General features: G+C 41.1%; 1 protein-coding gene across 1 annotated transcript in view; it reads left to right on the top strand.

Annotated features, from left to right (window-relative positions):
- The window catches only part of nrg3b (neuregulin 3b), a 414,103-nt gene that overhangs the window by 338,938 nt on the left and 59,343 nt on the right, over positions 1 to 15,822 (top strand). Inside the window, exon 4 of the mRNA XM_024386324.2 lies at positions 127 to 153. Coding sequence (XP_024242092.2) covers positions 127 to 153 — 27 coding nt within the window. The remainder of the gene's footprint in view (positions 1 to 126; positions 154 to 15,822) is intronic.

The following is a 15,822-nucleotide window of genomic DNA, read 5'->3' on the forward strand; positions in this document are numbered from 1 at the left end:
ATTGCTCTCCCTCACTTTTTCTTAATCTATTCCCCCTCTCTCTGTCTCCATCCCCCTCCCCCTCTCTCACTGTATCCATCACTTTTTCTCTCCCTCTCTTATTCACTGTGTCCTTGGATGGAGCAGCGGGTGAACTGGGCATCGAGTTCATGGGTAAGTAAACTTTTAATTTATGCAGTAAATCTCTCTTTATTTTCTCTCAACCTCTCAGAAATTACCTTGCTCAAAAAACACAATCGAGCAAAACCCTCTTTGCTCACCTGGGAAAAGATGAACATTCTCCGGTCACCATGGATGCATAGGTGCATTCTATCTGCATGGAAGCTAGTATTGTCTGCAATCGAAAGAAGGACTGGTTACATTGTGTGTGTGTGTGTGTGTGTGTGTGTGTGTGTGTGTGTGTGTGTGTGTGTGTGTGTGTGTGTGTGTGTGTGTGTGTGTGTTTTTTTTGTGTGTCTGTTTGCAAATGCATTGTCCAATGTTGTGTGTGTGTGTGTTTGCACGTTCTCCTGTGTGTGAATGCGTATATACACTGCATGACCTAAAGTATGTGGACAAATGCATGTCAAACATCTCATTCCAAAGTCATGGGCATTAATATGGAGTTGATCCCACTTTTTCTGCTATAACAGCCTCCACTATTCTGGGAAGGCTTTCCACTAGATGTTGGAACATTGCTGCGGCGACTTGCTTCCTTTTAGCCACAAGAGCATTAGTGAGGTCGGGCACTGATGTTGGACAATTAGGCCTGGCTCGCAGTCGGCGTTCCAATTCATCCCAACGGTGTTCAATGGGGTTGAGATAAAGGCTCTGTGCAGGCAAGTCAAGTTCTTCCACACCCATCTCGACAAACCATGTCTGTATGGACCTCGCTTTGTGCACAGGTGTCAAGATGAAACAGGAAAGGGTCTTCCCCAAACGTTTGACATAAAGTTGGAAGTACAGAATCATCTAGAATGCTATTGTATGCTGTTGCGTTAAGATTTCTCTTCACTGGAACTAAAGGGCCTCGCCCAAAGCATGAAAAACAGCTCCAGACCATTATTCCTCCACCAAACCTTACAGCTGGCACTATGCATTGGGGCAGGTAGCGTTCTTCTGACATCTGCCAAATCCAGATTTTGTCCGTAGGACTGCCAGATGGTGAAGTGTGATTCATCACCCTAGAGAACGCGTTTCTACTGCTCCAGAGTCCAATTGCATTGAGCTTTACACCACTCCAGCTGACGCTTGGCATTGTGCGTGGAGTTCTTGTGCTGACGTTGCTTCCAGAACCACTCAGTGGTGCTGTTCTTTCAGCTTGTGTGGCCTACCATTTCACAGCTGAGCCATTGATGTTCCTAGACGTTTCCACTTGACAATAACAGCACTTACAGTTGACCGGGGCAGCTCTAGAAGGGCAGAGATTTGATGAACTGACTTGTTGGAAAGCTGGCATCCTATGATGGTGCCACATTGAAAGTCACTGTGCTCTTCAGTAAGGGTACCACATTCTACTACAAATGTTTTCTATGGAGATTGCATGTGCTCGATTTTATACACCTGTCAGCAACGGGTGTGGCTGAAATAGCCGAATCCACTCATTTGAATCAGTGTCCACATACTTTTGTATGTATAGTGTATGCATTTATTCATATTTGTGTATGTGTCTATATCCCTGGAGTGTATTCCTCGCTGTACACTGTGTTCTCATTTAAATGATTGGAAATGTCCCATGGGCATGTACACCATATTTAATGTCATCAAGCTATACCCTAAATCCCAAACCAACACCTAGCACATACCTCTACTACATATAGACACTTGAGTCGATGTGAGCGGAGTGGATAGGTCTATGCAATTTAGTGGTAGCTCAATTTTGCCTCTTGTCACAATATTGATTATGCGTTATCGAATTTCTTGCTTTTTGGTAGCATAGTTGTCAAGAGGGCAATCAAGTGTGTTTGTAAGGCAAAGGTCCCGGGTTCTAATCTCGATATAAACTGGTGTGATAGGAAGTGGTAGGCCCACAGTACGACTATGCAACCACAGTGACATCCGTCACACCTATCCAATCCTCTCAAATCTATACTGGTGCCTCATGGAAAGGGCTAGGGGTTGACTTGGGATTCACACACAGTAACAGTGGCGTTAGCAATACAGTCGACAATATGATGTTTTGGGGCATCTGAAAGAAATATACACTCTTTGGTCCGATTTACTTGACACAGAATCTACAATGAACATGCTTTTCAGTTCAGGACTACACTTAGGCTGGGATTTATTTTCAGAGGCGCCTTTTAAAGGCGCCCCTTTAAAAGTAAAGTTCAATGTTCTGCTCCATAAAGCGGCTTGGATTGATTCCCAGCCTAGGCTTAATCTGTGTCCAGGAAACCAGCCCTATGAGTCCCATCAACTGAATTGTCACGTCAAATGTGCGTGTTCTCTGTCATGAATATCCCCAACTCGACTGGGAATAGTTTCATCCATCCACCTGCCCTTTCCCACATGCAATGACTAGTGAATAAATTCAACCTGTTGCTGCATATTTTTCCATTAACACTGCCTTCACACGTTGGCTTTACTTCACACTTCCACTTATAGAATAAATAAAAGGGAGAGGGAAGAGATGGAGACAGTGGAAAGAGAAGCGAGACAGACGAATCTCTCTTCAATTCAGTGATTTTAATCTGGGTGGTATATGAGTTAAACTGCAGTTACACTGTGAGTGGGTGTGTATTTGAGAGAAAGAAGGGAAGATCGGTGAGGAAGAGAGAGAGATCGACATCAGAGAGTATTTGATAGAGGTCTCTCCATCTATCACATCCTCTCTGATGTCGATCTCTCTCTCTCTTCCTCACAATCCTCCCTTCTTTCTCTCAAGCACACACCCACTCATAGTTTGTGTAGTGACTGCGATTGAACTAATTTACCACCCAGATTTAAAATCACTGAACTGAAAAAGCGCATCTGCCTCGCTGGTTGGTGACAACTGTTAACACTGTCAACGTTTCCCTATACTGTGGCAATTGTGAACATATTAATACAGTATTAGCCACTTAAATGCAACATACTGAAACAAAATTAACTATGCAAGAGATGTTGTTGTAGGCAGAACACATCGGAGTAGGATTCTATTAGATTGACACACACTACTCAGCTCGTACTCTACACAGACCGGTGTGGCATAAACAACCAGAACTGCAGTAGGTCTATATGCAAATAGACCATTGCCACATATGGATCTGTGCCATTTACTTTGAACTGGACTGTGTTTACAGCATGAGCGGTTGTGAGTAGATGTGCTTGTTTTGAGATCGAAGCAAGATCTGCATGTAGCCACATGTGCACATTTTGTTCAAATTCTTTGCTAGTTAGTGAGTTATTAGCCAAGTTATAGATCATTTGTAGTCAACTATAGGAGAGTGATTGTTTCCTACAAGAGCAGAAAACATATACATTTCTAGACATCTTTGAAAAACTAGTCAGGTAAAGAGCTTTTTGTGTCTTAAAGGGACAGTGTTGTATTTTGAGACCGTCTTGAATAAGCTAAGTAGCCAGTAACCAGAGAGTAGCATAATCTGTCCAATTCTCTGTAATAATGGAATGGCAATAATAATGCATTTTATTTTTTAAAGTGGTTTCTTGCATCAAACAACACAACAACATTTTTAGTCACCTCCTTGTTTGAAGGACAAGTAGATAAACAGGTTAATGTCAAGACCTGCATGTTTCATGGAATGTAGGCCTACATTTAACACTACACTTTGGCTGATAGAACAGCTATTTCCATGTTAAAATGTTATGGGATGCATTTTCTCCATTGTTTTTTATTGTAAGCCACTCTGGTACACCTACATTGTGATCAACTAGCCACATGGCCACTGTTAAAGCTGTAATGTAAAGCGGGTACAGCCTCAGTGTTCACAGTAAATGTGCCCTGGAAGTTGCACAGAATTTTCACAATGTTCAAGGGGGCTCTGAGGTACCGGAACACATGAGAAAATGTCACCTTTATAATAAAGCATTGCATGCATATCATCACATTTGCGTAGTGGCATAGAGAAGCAGAGTAGAGAGGTGCTAACAGAAATTGCACACATGGGAACATTTTAGTAGCCTAGCCCACTGGGAACAGAATTCAGATCAATGTCTAGTTTTGATTTACATTTGGTTGAGTTGTCAATTAATGTCAATTCAATGTGAAATCAACCCAAAAATTAACATAATTGGATTTAGGTTAAAAGTTGTGTGAAAAAAAGACAAAACACCCTTAAATTGATGACTTTTTGCAAATCCAATGAGCGTTCCAAGTAGATTCAACGTCTTCACATAGACTTTTTTGGTTGAAATGACGGGGAAACACTGTGGAATCAACTAGCTTTTGCCCAGGGGGAGGGTCCACATTTTTTGCCTTTTATAAATCCATTTCATGCAGTTCTAACTCATTTTACATGACTGGAGACTTTGGCGATTCTTTTATAATACACCACAATTTATCAAAATGACAGGCTACTTTGACACTGACGAACATAAGAATTTGAGATCAATAAAAACTACCTCAGACAAATATATTAGTTGGTTAAGGTAAGGTTTAGGCTGAGGGATTATAGGGCTGAGGGATCATACACATGATTTCCATATGACCACATCACAACGTACAATGCATTTCCTCTTCAGCAGGAACAAATCACTTTTACAAAATAATAAGAATTGAAACAAAAACGCAGGTAATTTCACAAAAAAATACAATAGATATTTTATTTTTATTTAGAAAAGTTAATTTACAAGTGTGCACTGCGGGCATCTACAATACAATGCAACATACTACAAAATCACTACATTATTTAGCCTAAGCATACAATGTGTGACGTCACAAAATTGCCATTTGATTACCACAGAAAAGTTAATTATCTATAAATAAGCTTTCGTGAAATTAGGCAGGTTTCCATTGACCCAGGTTTATTCTACAATTAGTGACCTGTGATCACACAGTCGTCCGGAACAGCTGATGCTCTCATGCATGTTTCAGTGTTACTTGCTTCGAAGCGAGCATAGAAGTTATTTAGCTCATCTGGTAGCTCTCAACTGTGCTTCCCTTTTGCAGTCTGTAATTGTTTGTAAGCCCTGCCACATCCGACGAGCATCGAAGCCGGTGTTGTGCGATTCGATCTTTGTCCTGTATTGATACTTTGCCTGTTTGATGGTTCGTCGGAGGGCATAGCAGGATTTCTTATAAGCTTCCGGATTAGGGTCCCGGTCCTTGAAAGCGGCAGCTCTACCCTTTAGCTCAGTGCGAATGTTGCCTGTAATCCATGGCTTCTGGTTGGGGTATGTACGTATCATCATTGTGGGGACGACGTCATCGATGCACTTATTGATGAAGCCAGTGACTGATGTGGTGTACCATCTGAAGAATCCCGGAACATATTCCAGTCTGTACTAGCAAAAAAGTCCTGTAGTTTAGGATCTGCTTCATCTGACCACTTTTTTTATAAACTGAGTCACTGGTGATTCCTGCTTTCATTTTTGCTTGTAAGCAGGAATCAGGAGGTTAGAATTATGGTCAGATTTGCCAAATGGAGGGCGAGGGAGAGCTTTGTACGCATCTCTGTGTGTGGAGTAAAGGTGGTCTAGAGTTTTTTCCCCCTCTTGTTGCACATTTAACATGCTGATAGAAATTTAGTAGTTTCCCTGCATTAAAGTCCCCTGCCTCTAGGAGCGCCACCTCTGTGTTATGTTCTGTTAATTACTGAGGTCCCCTTTAAGGATGGAGCACCCTTGGTCATGCGCAGTGTTGTTCTATGTTATTCTGGTACTAACTAGTTTGAGTAAATGTGAAGCTCCAGTTCAATTGCTTGTATTCAGAGTCTTTCTTATTACATAAATAAGTACTAAGTGTTAAGACACTACACTCTAGATGAGCGTTTTCCTGTTTGCTTATGGCAGTATTCAGCTATCCTTATGTGAGTGTCAAGCAGAGACACATTGGGTCCTATTTTTACAGTCTTTGGTATGACATGCTGGGGATTGAACTCCCAACCTTCCAATCTCAGGCGGAACACTAACCATAAGACCACTGGCTTGGTTTTATGTTTCAGGTCAACATTCACAAGGTCTCAGGGCCAGACGGATTACCAGAGCATGTACTCTGATTATGCGCTGACCAACTGCAAGTGTCTTCACTGACATTTTCAACCTCTCCCTGTCTGAGTCTGTAATACCAACATGTTTCAAGCAGACCACCATAGTCCCTGTGCTCAAAACCACCATAGTCCCTGTGCTCTATTGTTATTTACTGCTGCTCTTTAATGATTTGTTATTCTTATCTTTTACATTTGATGTATTTTCTTAAACTGCATTGTTGGTTAAGGGCAAGTAAGTAAGCGTTTCACTGTAAGGTCTACCTACTCCTGTTGTATTCAGTGCATGTGACAAATCCAATTTGAGTTGATACATTTTTTATATATATAGATTGGCGGTAAGGCCATGCGATAGACTAGCATCCCATCCGGGTGTGTGCTTGTACATCAAGCTTCATCGCGATAAACAACAGGAGATAGCCTCCTGCTCCTGAGACATGAAATGGATAGGTTGGTAGCGCATACAGGCTGTCGCCCCTATATTAATGAGCAATTTATAATGGAAACACTTCAACAATTTTATTAGGCATTCTATCTTTTTGCGACCAATTTTTTGTTGTTGTTGTTTGATGTCATTATGTCCAGCTGTTTTTATCGACACAAGACAGTTAAATCAAAAACACACCGTGGCAGACAATTGTTGCATCTACTTTCTGTGCAAACTTTCTAAATCTCAACAAAAAAAATCACTGGACAAGTTAATGTAAACCTAGCTACAGACAGTTAGCATAACAGATTGATTAATCACTTTCATATACAGTAGGTTTGGGAAGTCACACATAAATCTTATTGGCAGATTTCACAACCAGACATTACTGGTTTAATTTATCGACTGTAATCAGTTGGATTGGATATCAATTACTCTCTGTAACATGCAGAATATAAGGCACAAACCCATAATTCTGTGGTAGTGGGAAGCAATGTGCCATAAAAAATGTTTTGTCACTGAGCAAATTTCAGGTCTGCTGAGCCGCTGCTGCTGAGCCACTACCACAGAATTATGGGATTGTGCCCTATATTCTGCATGTTATACAGAGAGTAATTGATATCCAATCCAACCTAGGTGTCAGGCTAGACTTGTGAAAATTCTGTGTAACTTCCAGCGCGCGTTTTCTGGGAACACTGAAGCAGTACCTGCTTTAAGTCATAGTTTTTACAGTGCCCTTGTAGGCTACTGTGGCTATTTGATCACAATGTAGGTATACCAGAGATGCTTACAGTACAATCAAAAACAACTGAGAAAATGTATCCCTTAACATTTTAACATGGAAATAGCAACATGTTAGGCACTGTATCTCAGTGCTAGAGGTGTTACTACAGACCCTGGTTCAATTCCAGGCTGTATCACAACCGACTGTGATTGTCCCATAGGGCTTCGTTGGACACTGTGTTAACAAACTTCCAAACAAGCTTCAATGCCATACAACACTCCTACCGTGGCCTCCTACTGCTTTTAAATGCTAGTAAAACTAAATGCATGCTCTTGAACCGATTGCTGCCCGCACCTGGCCGCCCGACTAGCATCACTACTCAGGACGGTTCTAACTTAGAATTTGTGGATAACTACCTAGGTGTCAGGCTAGACTGTAAACTTTCCTTCCAGACTCACATTAAGCATGTCCAATTAAAAATTAAATCTAGAATTGGCTTCCTATTTCACAAAACAAAGCCTTCTTCACTCATGCTGTCAAACATACCCTCGTAAAACTGACTATCCTACCGATCCTTGACTTCGGCGATGTCATTTACAAAATAGCCTCCAACACTCTACTCAGCAAACTGGATGTAGTTTATCTTAGTGCCATCCGTTTTGGCACCAAAGCCCCATATACTTCCTCCCACTGCGACCTGCATGCTCTCGTTGGCTGGCCCTCGCTACATATTCGTCGCCAAACCCACTGGTTCCAGGTCATCTATAAGTCTTTGCTAGGTAAAGTCCCACCTTATCTCAGCTCACTGGTCACCATAGCAACACCCACCTTTAGCACGCGCAGGAAATATACGCAGGTATATTTCACTGGTCATCCCTAAAGCCAACACTTCCTTTGGCCGCCTTTATTTCCAGTTCTCTGCTGCCAATGACTGGAACGAATTGCAAGAATCACTGAAGCTGGAGACTTATATCTCCCTCTCTAACTTTAAGCATCAGCTGTTAGAGCAGCTTACCAATCAATGTACCTGTACACGGACAATCTGTAAATAGCACAGCCAACTACCTCATCCCCATATTTTTATTTCTTATTGCTCTTTTGCTCCCCAGTATCTCTACTTGCACATCATCATCTGCACATCTATCACTCCAGTGTTAATGCTAAATTGTAATTATTCACCTCTATGGCCTATTTATTGCCTTACCTCCCTAATCTTCTACATTTGCATACAATGTACATAAATGTTTCTATTGTGTTATTGACCGTACGTTTGTTTATGTGTAACTCTGTGTTATTTTTTCACACTGCTTTGCTTTGTCTTGGCCAAGTTGCAGTTGTAAATGTGAACGTGTTCTCAACTGGCCTACCTAGTTTAAATAAAGGTTATATAAAATAAATACAATTAAGAGGTGAATGGGTGAAGACAAAGAAAAAATGCACATTTTATGGCTGTGTTGAATAAAAAGTGTTGACAGTAAGAACTTAAACATGAACTCACTCATAAAAACAGCATATCTTTGCTGTGTTCGTTGACAGTCTCTCTCTATTCATGGTTTTAAATGTTTTGAAATCTCACATCAACATTGCTGTAACACTCTTTTATGCCTGCTACATTACTGCAGACACGGTCATCTGAACCATCCAATTAGCCATCGGTAGGCCTATAGTGCACTTGATTTGCTATCTAAGCCCGCCGGGAAGGCAGTCTTTACCTTCAGACACATGAAATTGTTCAAAGTGGCAATAGTTTGTCTACCTGGCTCTACCTGGCTTCAGCTACTAGGGCAGCTGAATTGGGTGCACCTACTGCCAACAGTCAGAGACTAATAAAACAAAATAGGGACACAAGGCTTTATCGTTGGGTTTTATACAGAAATGTTTGGAGATCGACCAGTCGAACGCGATCGATCGGTTGGTGACCACTACTCTAGAAAGTTGAGTGAAGTTCAATCTCATGCATCTCTTTATGGACTGATATTTCTGCATGGCAGTCCCGGGCAGCTGCACTGCATTCTTGGTTTAGATGGAACATTGCTGCTGACCACAATCACACAATTACTGTTAATACAACAACTGACCACAACAACAAAACTTCTGACCACAACCACACAACTGCTGACCACATCTAGTGACCACAACCACACAACTAATGAACACAACCATACAACTTCTGACCACAACTACAGATCACAAACACACAACTACTGACCACAACCATTGAACAAAACTACTAACCACATCTACTGACCACTACACAAATACTGACCACTCCTACATATTGCACAACTACACAACTACTGACCACAACCACACAACTACTGACCACAACTACTGTCCACAACCACACAACTACTGACCACAACCACACAATTACTGACCACACTACTGACCACAACCACACAACATCTGAACTCAACCACACAACTACTGACCACAACCACAAAACATATGACCACACAACTACTGACCACTCAACTACCGACCACAACAACTGACCACAACCACACAACTTCTGACCACAACAATACGACTGCTGACCACATCTAGTGACCACAACCACACAACTTCTGACCACAACCACACAACTTCTGACCACACCACTATTGGCCGTACATTTTATCAACATAACTTTTGGCCATTGCAACTACTGACCACAACTACTGAACCACAACCACTGAACAAAACGACTCCACACAACTACTGACCACACCTACTGAACTGCACAACTACGGACCACAACCACACAACTACTAACCACAAGTACTGACTACTGATCTAACCTTCTGACCTAACCTACTGTCCATAACCACACAACTATTGACCACAACTAATGAACCACACACCTACTTACCAAAACTACCGACCACACTGACAACTACTGACCACAACTACTGACCACACAACTACTGACCATAACAACACAACTACTGACCACACATCTAATTACCATAAATACTGACCACCACAACTACTGACCACTACCACCTGACCACAACTACTGACCACAACTACTAACCACAATTACTGACCACAACCACACAACTACTGACCCCAACCACAAAACAGTTGACCCCAACCACACAACTACTGACCACAAATACTGAAATCACTATACTGACCACAAAGCAACTGACAACAACTACTATCCACAACTACTGATCACAAACCACACAACTACTGACCTCAACCACTGAACAACACTACTGACCACAGCTATTGATCACAACCACAAAACGACTGACCACACCTACTGACCAAAGTTTAGGTTCAACAAGTGGCTATCTAATGACAGCTAGCAGGTCTCTGTGTCATCATTAAGCAGCCCAAATGGAGCTGTTGCTATGGATACCAACAGACTCAGAGGGCAAAAATGGAGACGAGGGTGAAGAGTGACCACAATTACTGACCAAAACCACACAACTACGGACCACAACAAATGACAACAATGACTGATCACCACAACATAACTTTTGACCACACAACTACTGACCATAAATCTTGACCACAACCAATACAAAAAATGTCTGACATTTGTATAAATAACTCACCAATAGTAACCCTTGAACTCTTGAACAATAAAACAACTAATAGCCACAACTATTGGCCATAACTACTGACCACAACCACACAATTACTGACCATACAACTACTGATCATAACCACACAACTTCTGACCTCAACCACACAACTGCTGACCACATCTCGTGACCACAACCACACAACTAATGAACACAAACATACAACTACTGAACCCACATCTAATCATGATAACTACTGAAAACCACGACTACTGAACACTACTACCTAGCGACAACCACAGAACCACAATTACTGACCACACATCTACTGACCACTACTGACCACAACTACTAACCACAACTACTGATTACAACCACACAACTAATGAACACACCTAATGACTACACAATTACTGACCACACAACTACTGGCCACACATCTTATCGATATAACTACTGGCCACAACCGCACAACTACTGACCACTCAACTACCAACCACAAAAACTGACCACAACCACACAACTTCTGACCACAACCACACAACTACTGGCCACAAATCGTATCACCATAACTACTGACCTTCACAACTGCTGAACACAACCACCTGACCACAATTACTGACCACAGCTACTGACCATAATTACTGACCATAACCACACAACTACTGACCGCAACTGCACAACTACAGACCGCAAGACTGCAGACCAATACTGACCACAACTACTGTCCACAACCATTGAACAAAACTACTCACCACAACTACTAAACATAACCACACAACTACTGACCACATCTTCTGAACCATACAACTGACAACAACCACCCAACTACAAGTACTGACCACACAACTACTGATCTAACCTACTGACCTAACCTACTGACCACAACCACACAACTACTGAACCACACACCAACTTACCACAACTACCGACCACAACTACTGACCACAACTACTAACCATAACCACACAACTACTGACCACAATTACTGAATACAATTACTGACCACAAGCACACAACTACTGACCACAAAGACAAAACTACTGACCACAACTACTGCCCACACAACTATTCACCATAAACACAAAACTACTGACCACACATCTAATTACCATAAATACTGACCACCACAACTACTGACCACTACAACCTGGCCACAACTACAGATCACAACTACTGACCACAACAATGACAACAATGACTGATCACCACAACACAACTACTGACCATAACAACACAACTACAGACCATAAATCCTGACCACAACCAATACAAAAAATGTCAGACATTTGCATAAATAACTCACTAACAGTAACTCTTGAACCACAACACAACTAATGACCACAACTAATGGCTATAACTACTGACCACAACCACACAATTACTGACCACACAACTACTGACCATAACTACTGACCACACAACTACACAACTACTGAACTAGCTGACATTAACCTACGGACCTAACCTACTGACCACAACCACACAACTACTGAACCACTCACCTACTTACCACAACTACTGACCACAACTACTGACCATAACCACACAACTACTGACCACACATCTAATCACCATACCTACTGATCACCACAACTACTGACCACAAACACCTGGCCACAACTACTGACCACAATTACTGACCATAACCACACAGCTACTGACCACAACACTTCTGGCCACTACTGACTACAACTACTATTCACAACTACTGACCACAACCACACAACTCCTGACCTCACAACTACGGACCCCAACCACTAAAGAACACTACTGAACACAATCACACAACTACTGACCCCACCTACTGACCACACAACTACTGAACCACACAACTACTGTCACAGTTGTTTGAGGAAGTTTAAAGGTACAAAAAGTGGCTAGCTAACGTCAGCTTTTAGCTCTCTGTTTCATCATTGAGCAGCCCAAACAGAGCTATTGCTATGCAGGATGCAGAAGGAAAACATTGTGACGAGGGCAGAGTGACTACAATTACTGACCATAACAACGCAACTACAGACCATAACTCCTGATCACAACCGATACAACAATTTATCTGCATTTGCATAAATAACTCACCAGCAGTCACTCTTGAACTAATGACCACAACTAATGGCCACAACTACTGCCAGCAACCACACAAATACTGACCACACAACTATTGGCCACAATTGCTGAACATAATTACTGACCACAACCACACAAGTTCTGACCACAACCAATATAAAAATGTACAGGCATTTGCATAAATAACTCACCAGCAGAAACTCTTGAATCGTTCAAGCTACAGACATCAAACCAAGTTTCTCATGTTCAGGCTATCCTAACTGTAAATTATTAAACTTACAGTGAGGGGGAAAAGTATTTGATCCCCTGCTGATTTTGTATGTTTGCCCACTGACAAAGAAATGATCAGTCTATAATTTTAATGGTAGGTTTATTTGAACAGTGAGAGACAGAATAACTACAACAAAAATCCAGAAAAATACATGTCAAAAATGTTATAAATTGAATTGCCCTCTTACAGGGAGTGCTCCCAATCTCAGTTTGTTACCTGTATAAAAGACACCTGTCCACAGAAGCAATCAATCAATCAGATTCCAAACTCTCCACCATGGCCAAGACCAAAGAGCTCTCCATGGATGTCAGGGACAAGATTGTAGACCTACACAAGACCATCGCCAAGCAGCTTGGTGAGAAGGTGACAACAGTTGGTGCGATTATTCGCAAATGGAAGAAACACAAAATAACTGTCAATCTCCCACGACCTGGGGCTCCATGCAAGATCTCACCTTGTGGAGTTGCAATGATCATGAGAACGGTGAGGAATCAGCCCAGAACTACACGGGAGGATCTTGTCAATGATCTCAAGGCAGCTGGGACCATAGTCACCAAGAAATCAATTGGTTACACACTACGCCGTGAAGGACTGAAATCCTGCAGCGCCCGCAAGGTCCCCCTGCTCAAGAAAGCACATATACATGCCCGTCTGAAGTTTGCCAATGAACATCTGAATGATTCAGAGTACAACTGGGTGAAAGTGTTGTGTTCAGATGAGACCAAAAGGGACCTGAAGGTTCAAGTTGCCAAACGTTAACCTCAAAACCTTAATGACTTGGAGAAGATCTGCAAAGAGGAGTGGGACAAAATCCCTCCTGAGATGTGTGCAAAGAAACGTCTGACCTCTGTGATTGCCAACAAGGGTTTTGCCACCAAGTACTAAGTCATGTTTTGCAGAGGGGTCAAATACTTATTCCCTCATTTAAATGCAAATCAATTTATAACATTTTTGACATGTGTTTTTCTGAATTTTGTTGTTGTTATTCTGTGTCTATCACTGTTCAAATAAACCTACCATTAAAATTATAGACCGATAATTTCTTTGCCAGTCAGCAGGGGATCAAATACTTTTTTCCCTCACTGTATATCAAGTATACTTATATAAATTACCTAGAATTACAGTATATAAATGTGAATACATTTGCATAAAAGAACCCACCAATAATAACTTTTGAGATATTCAAGCTAGACACCATCCAACTTTCACATATTAAGGGTATCCTAACTTCCAATTCATACAAATTAATAAACAAAAATTATACACATTTGCAGAAATTAGCATTAAATAACTCACTAATAGTAACTCTTGAACCGTTCAATCTAGAGACACCAAACCAACTTTCACATGTTAAGGCTATCCTATCTCCAAATTCGTAAAATATTTTAACAGTTATAGCTATGTAAATGTGCATAATTAGCATAAAATAACTCACCAACAGTAACTCTTGTTTCATTCAAGCTAGAGAAACCAAACCAACTTTCACATTCTTAAAAACTTTTATCAATAATAACTATATAATTTGTAAAAAATAACTGACCAACAGTAACTCTTGAACCGTTCGAGCTAGAAACACCAAACTAAATTTCACATGTTCCGGCTATCCTATAATTTCAATTAATCAATCATTCACAAGCTAGCATGCACACCACATGTTCTTCAGGAAATGTACTTTTCGTAGTTATTATGTTTCTTTTTCTGCCGTTTTGATGAAAAAATGTTGTTTTCTAACCACACAAGGTCTGAAACGAAAAGAAAAGACAAAATAACACTTCTAAATCATCGTTCAGCATACAGCTTGGCACACCTGTGAGCAAGGTAGGCTAACCATGTGTGAGTTGTACCAAAAAAAAGTGTTAAACTTCAGTGATGATTGAATCAAATAAAGTTATGTGTGTTGCCATTTTGGCAGTGTTATGTTTGTTGGTGTGTACTGTTGTGTACTGCATGCTAACGGTAGCTAACTACCTAGGTAGTAACTAGCTATAGCAAGTTAGCTAGCTAGCTAACATCAGTTAACATGATCGATTGTGCGTGGGTGGTTGTGCAAAATAGTATTTGTGTCTGATAATGGTAACAGTTGTATCTGAGTTGGTTATACTTTTAACTTAGTGAGAGTTATACTTTTAACTTAGTGAGTAATGTTAGTGTCAGAGGCCTTATTACTAGAGGCCATAATACTGTAGCTTAGATAGGCTACTCTTGCCGTATTATGAAGGGAGCTAGCGTTATCCACTGACACTATAGCTAGTAGCTAAATAACTATGTTAGCAACCTAGCTAGCCAAGTAGCTAGCTAAGTAATGATGTTGTACAACTATACTCAGCAATGTGACTTTGCGCTAGCAGCACAACAGATATTGAGGCAAGAGTGAGGCAAGACTTAGCGCTCACATAGTCACACACAGTATCTGCGCATGTGCACAAGTTCCCTTCATGCTGTTACAATGTAATAGATACAGGACCCAAAACAGAGGAGAAGTTGAGCCTCACAATTATAAACTCTTAGTTGCGGAAATTGACCCATTGCTGAGTCTACAACAAATTAGCTAAGTTGTTTGGTGTTTTTGCAAGTGGATTTTATTAAAGTTTGATTGCTCCTAGTGTCTGAAACTTTGACAGTGCCACAACTTTAGCGCAATTGGTTAGGTGGTAGCTAGCAACCTTAATCTTAGCTGGCTAACTAGCTACGTT

This window comes from Oncorhynchus tshawytscha, linkage group LG24, assembly GCF_018296145.1.
Source record: "Oncorhynchus tshawytscha isolate Ot180627B linkage group LG24, Otsh_v2.0, whole genome shotgun sequence".
NCBI classification, from domain to species: Eukaryota; Metazoa; Chordata; class Actinopteri; order Salmoniformes; family Salmonidae; genus Oncorhynchus; species Oncorhynchus tshawytscha.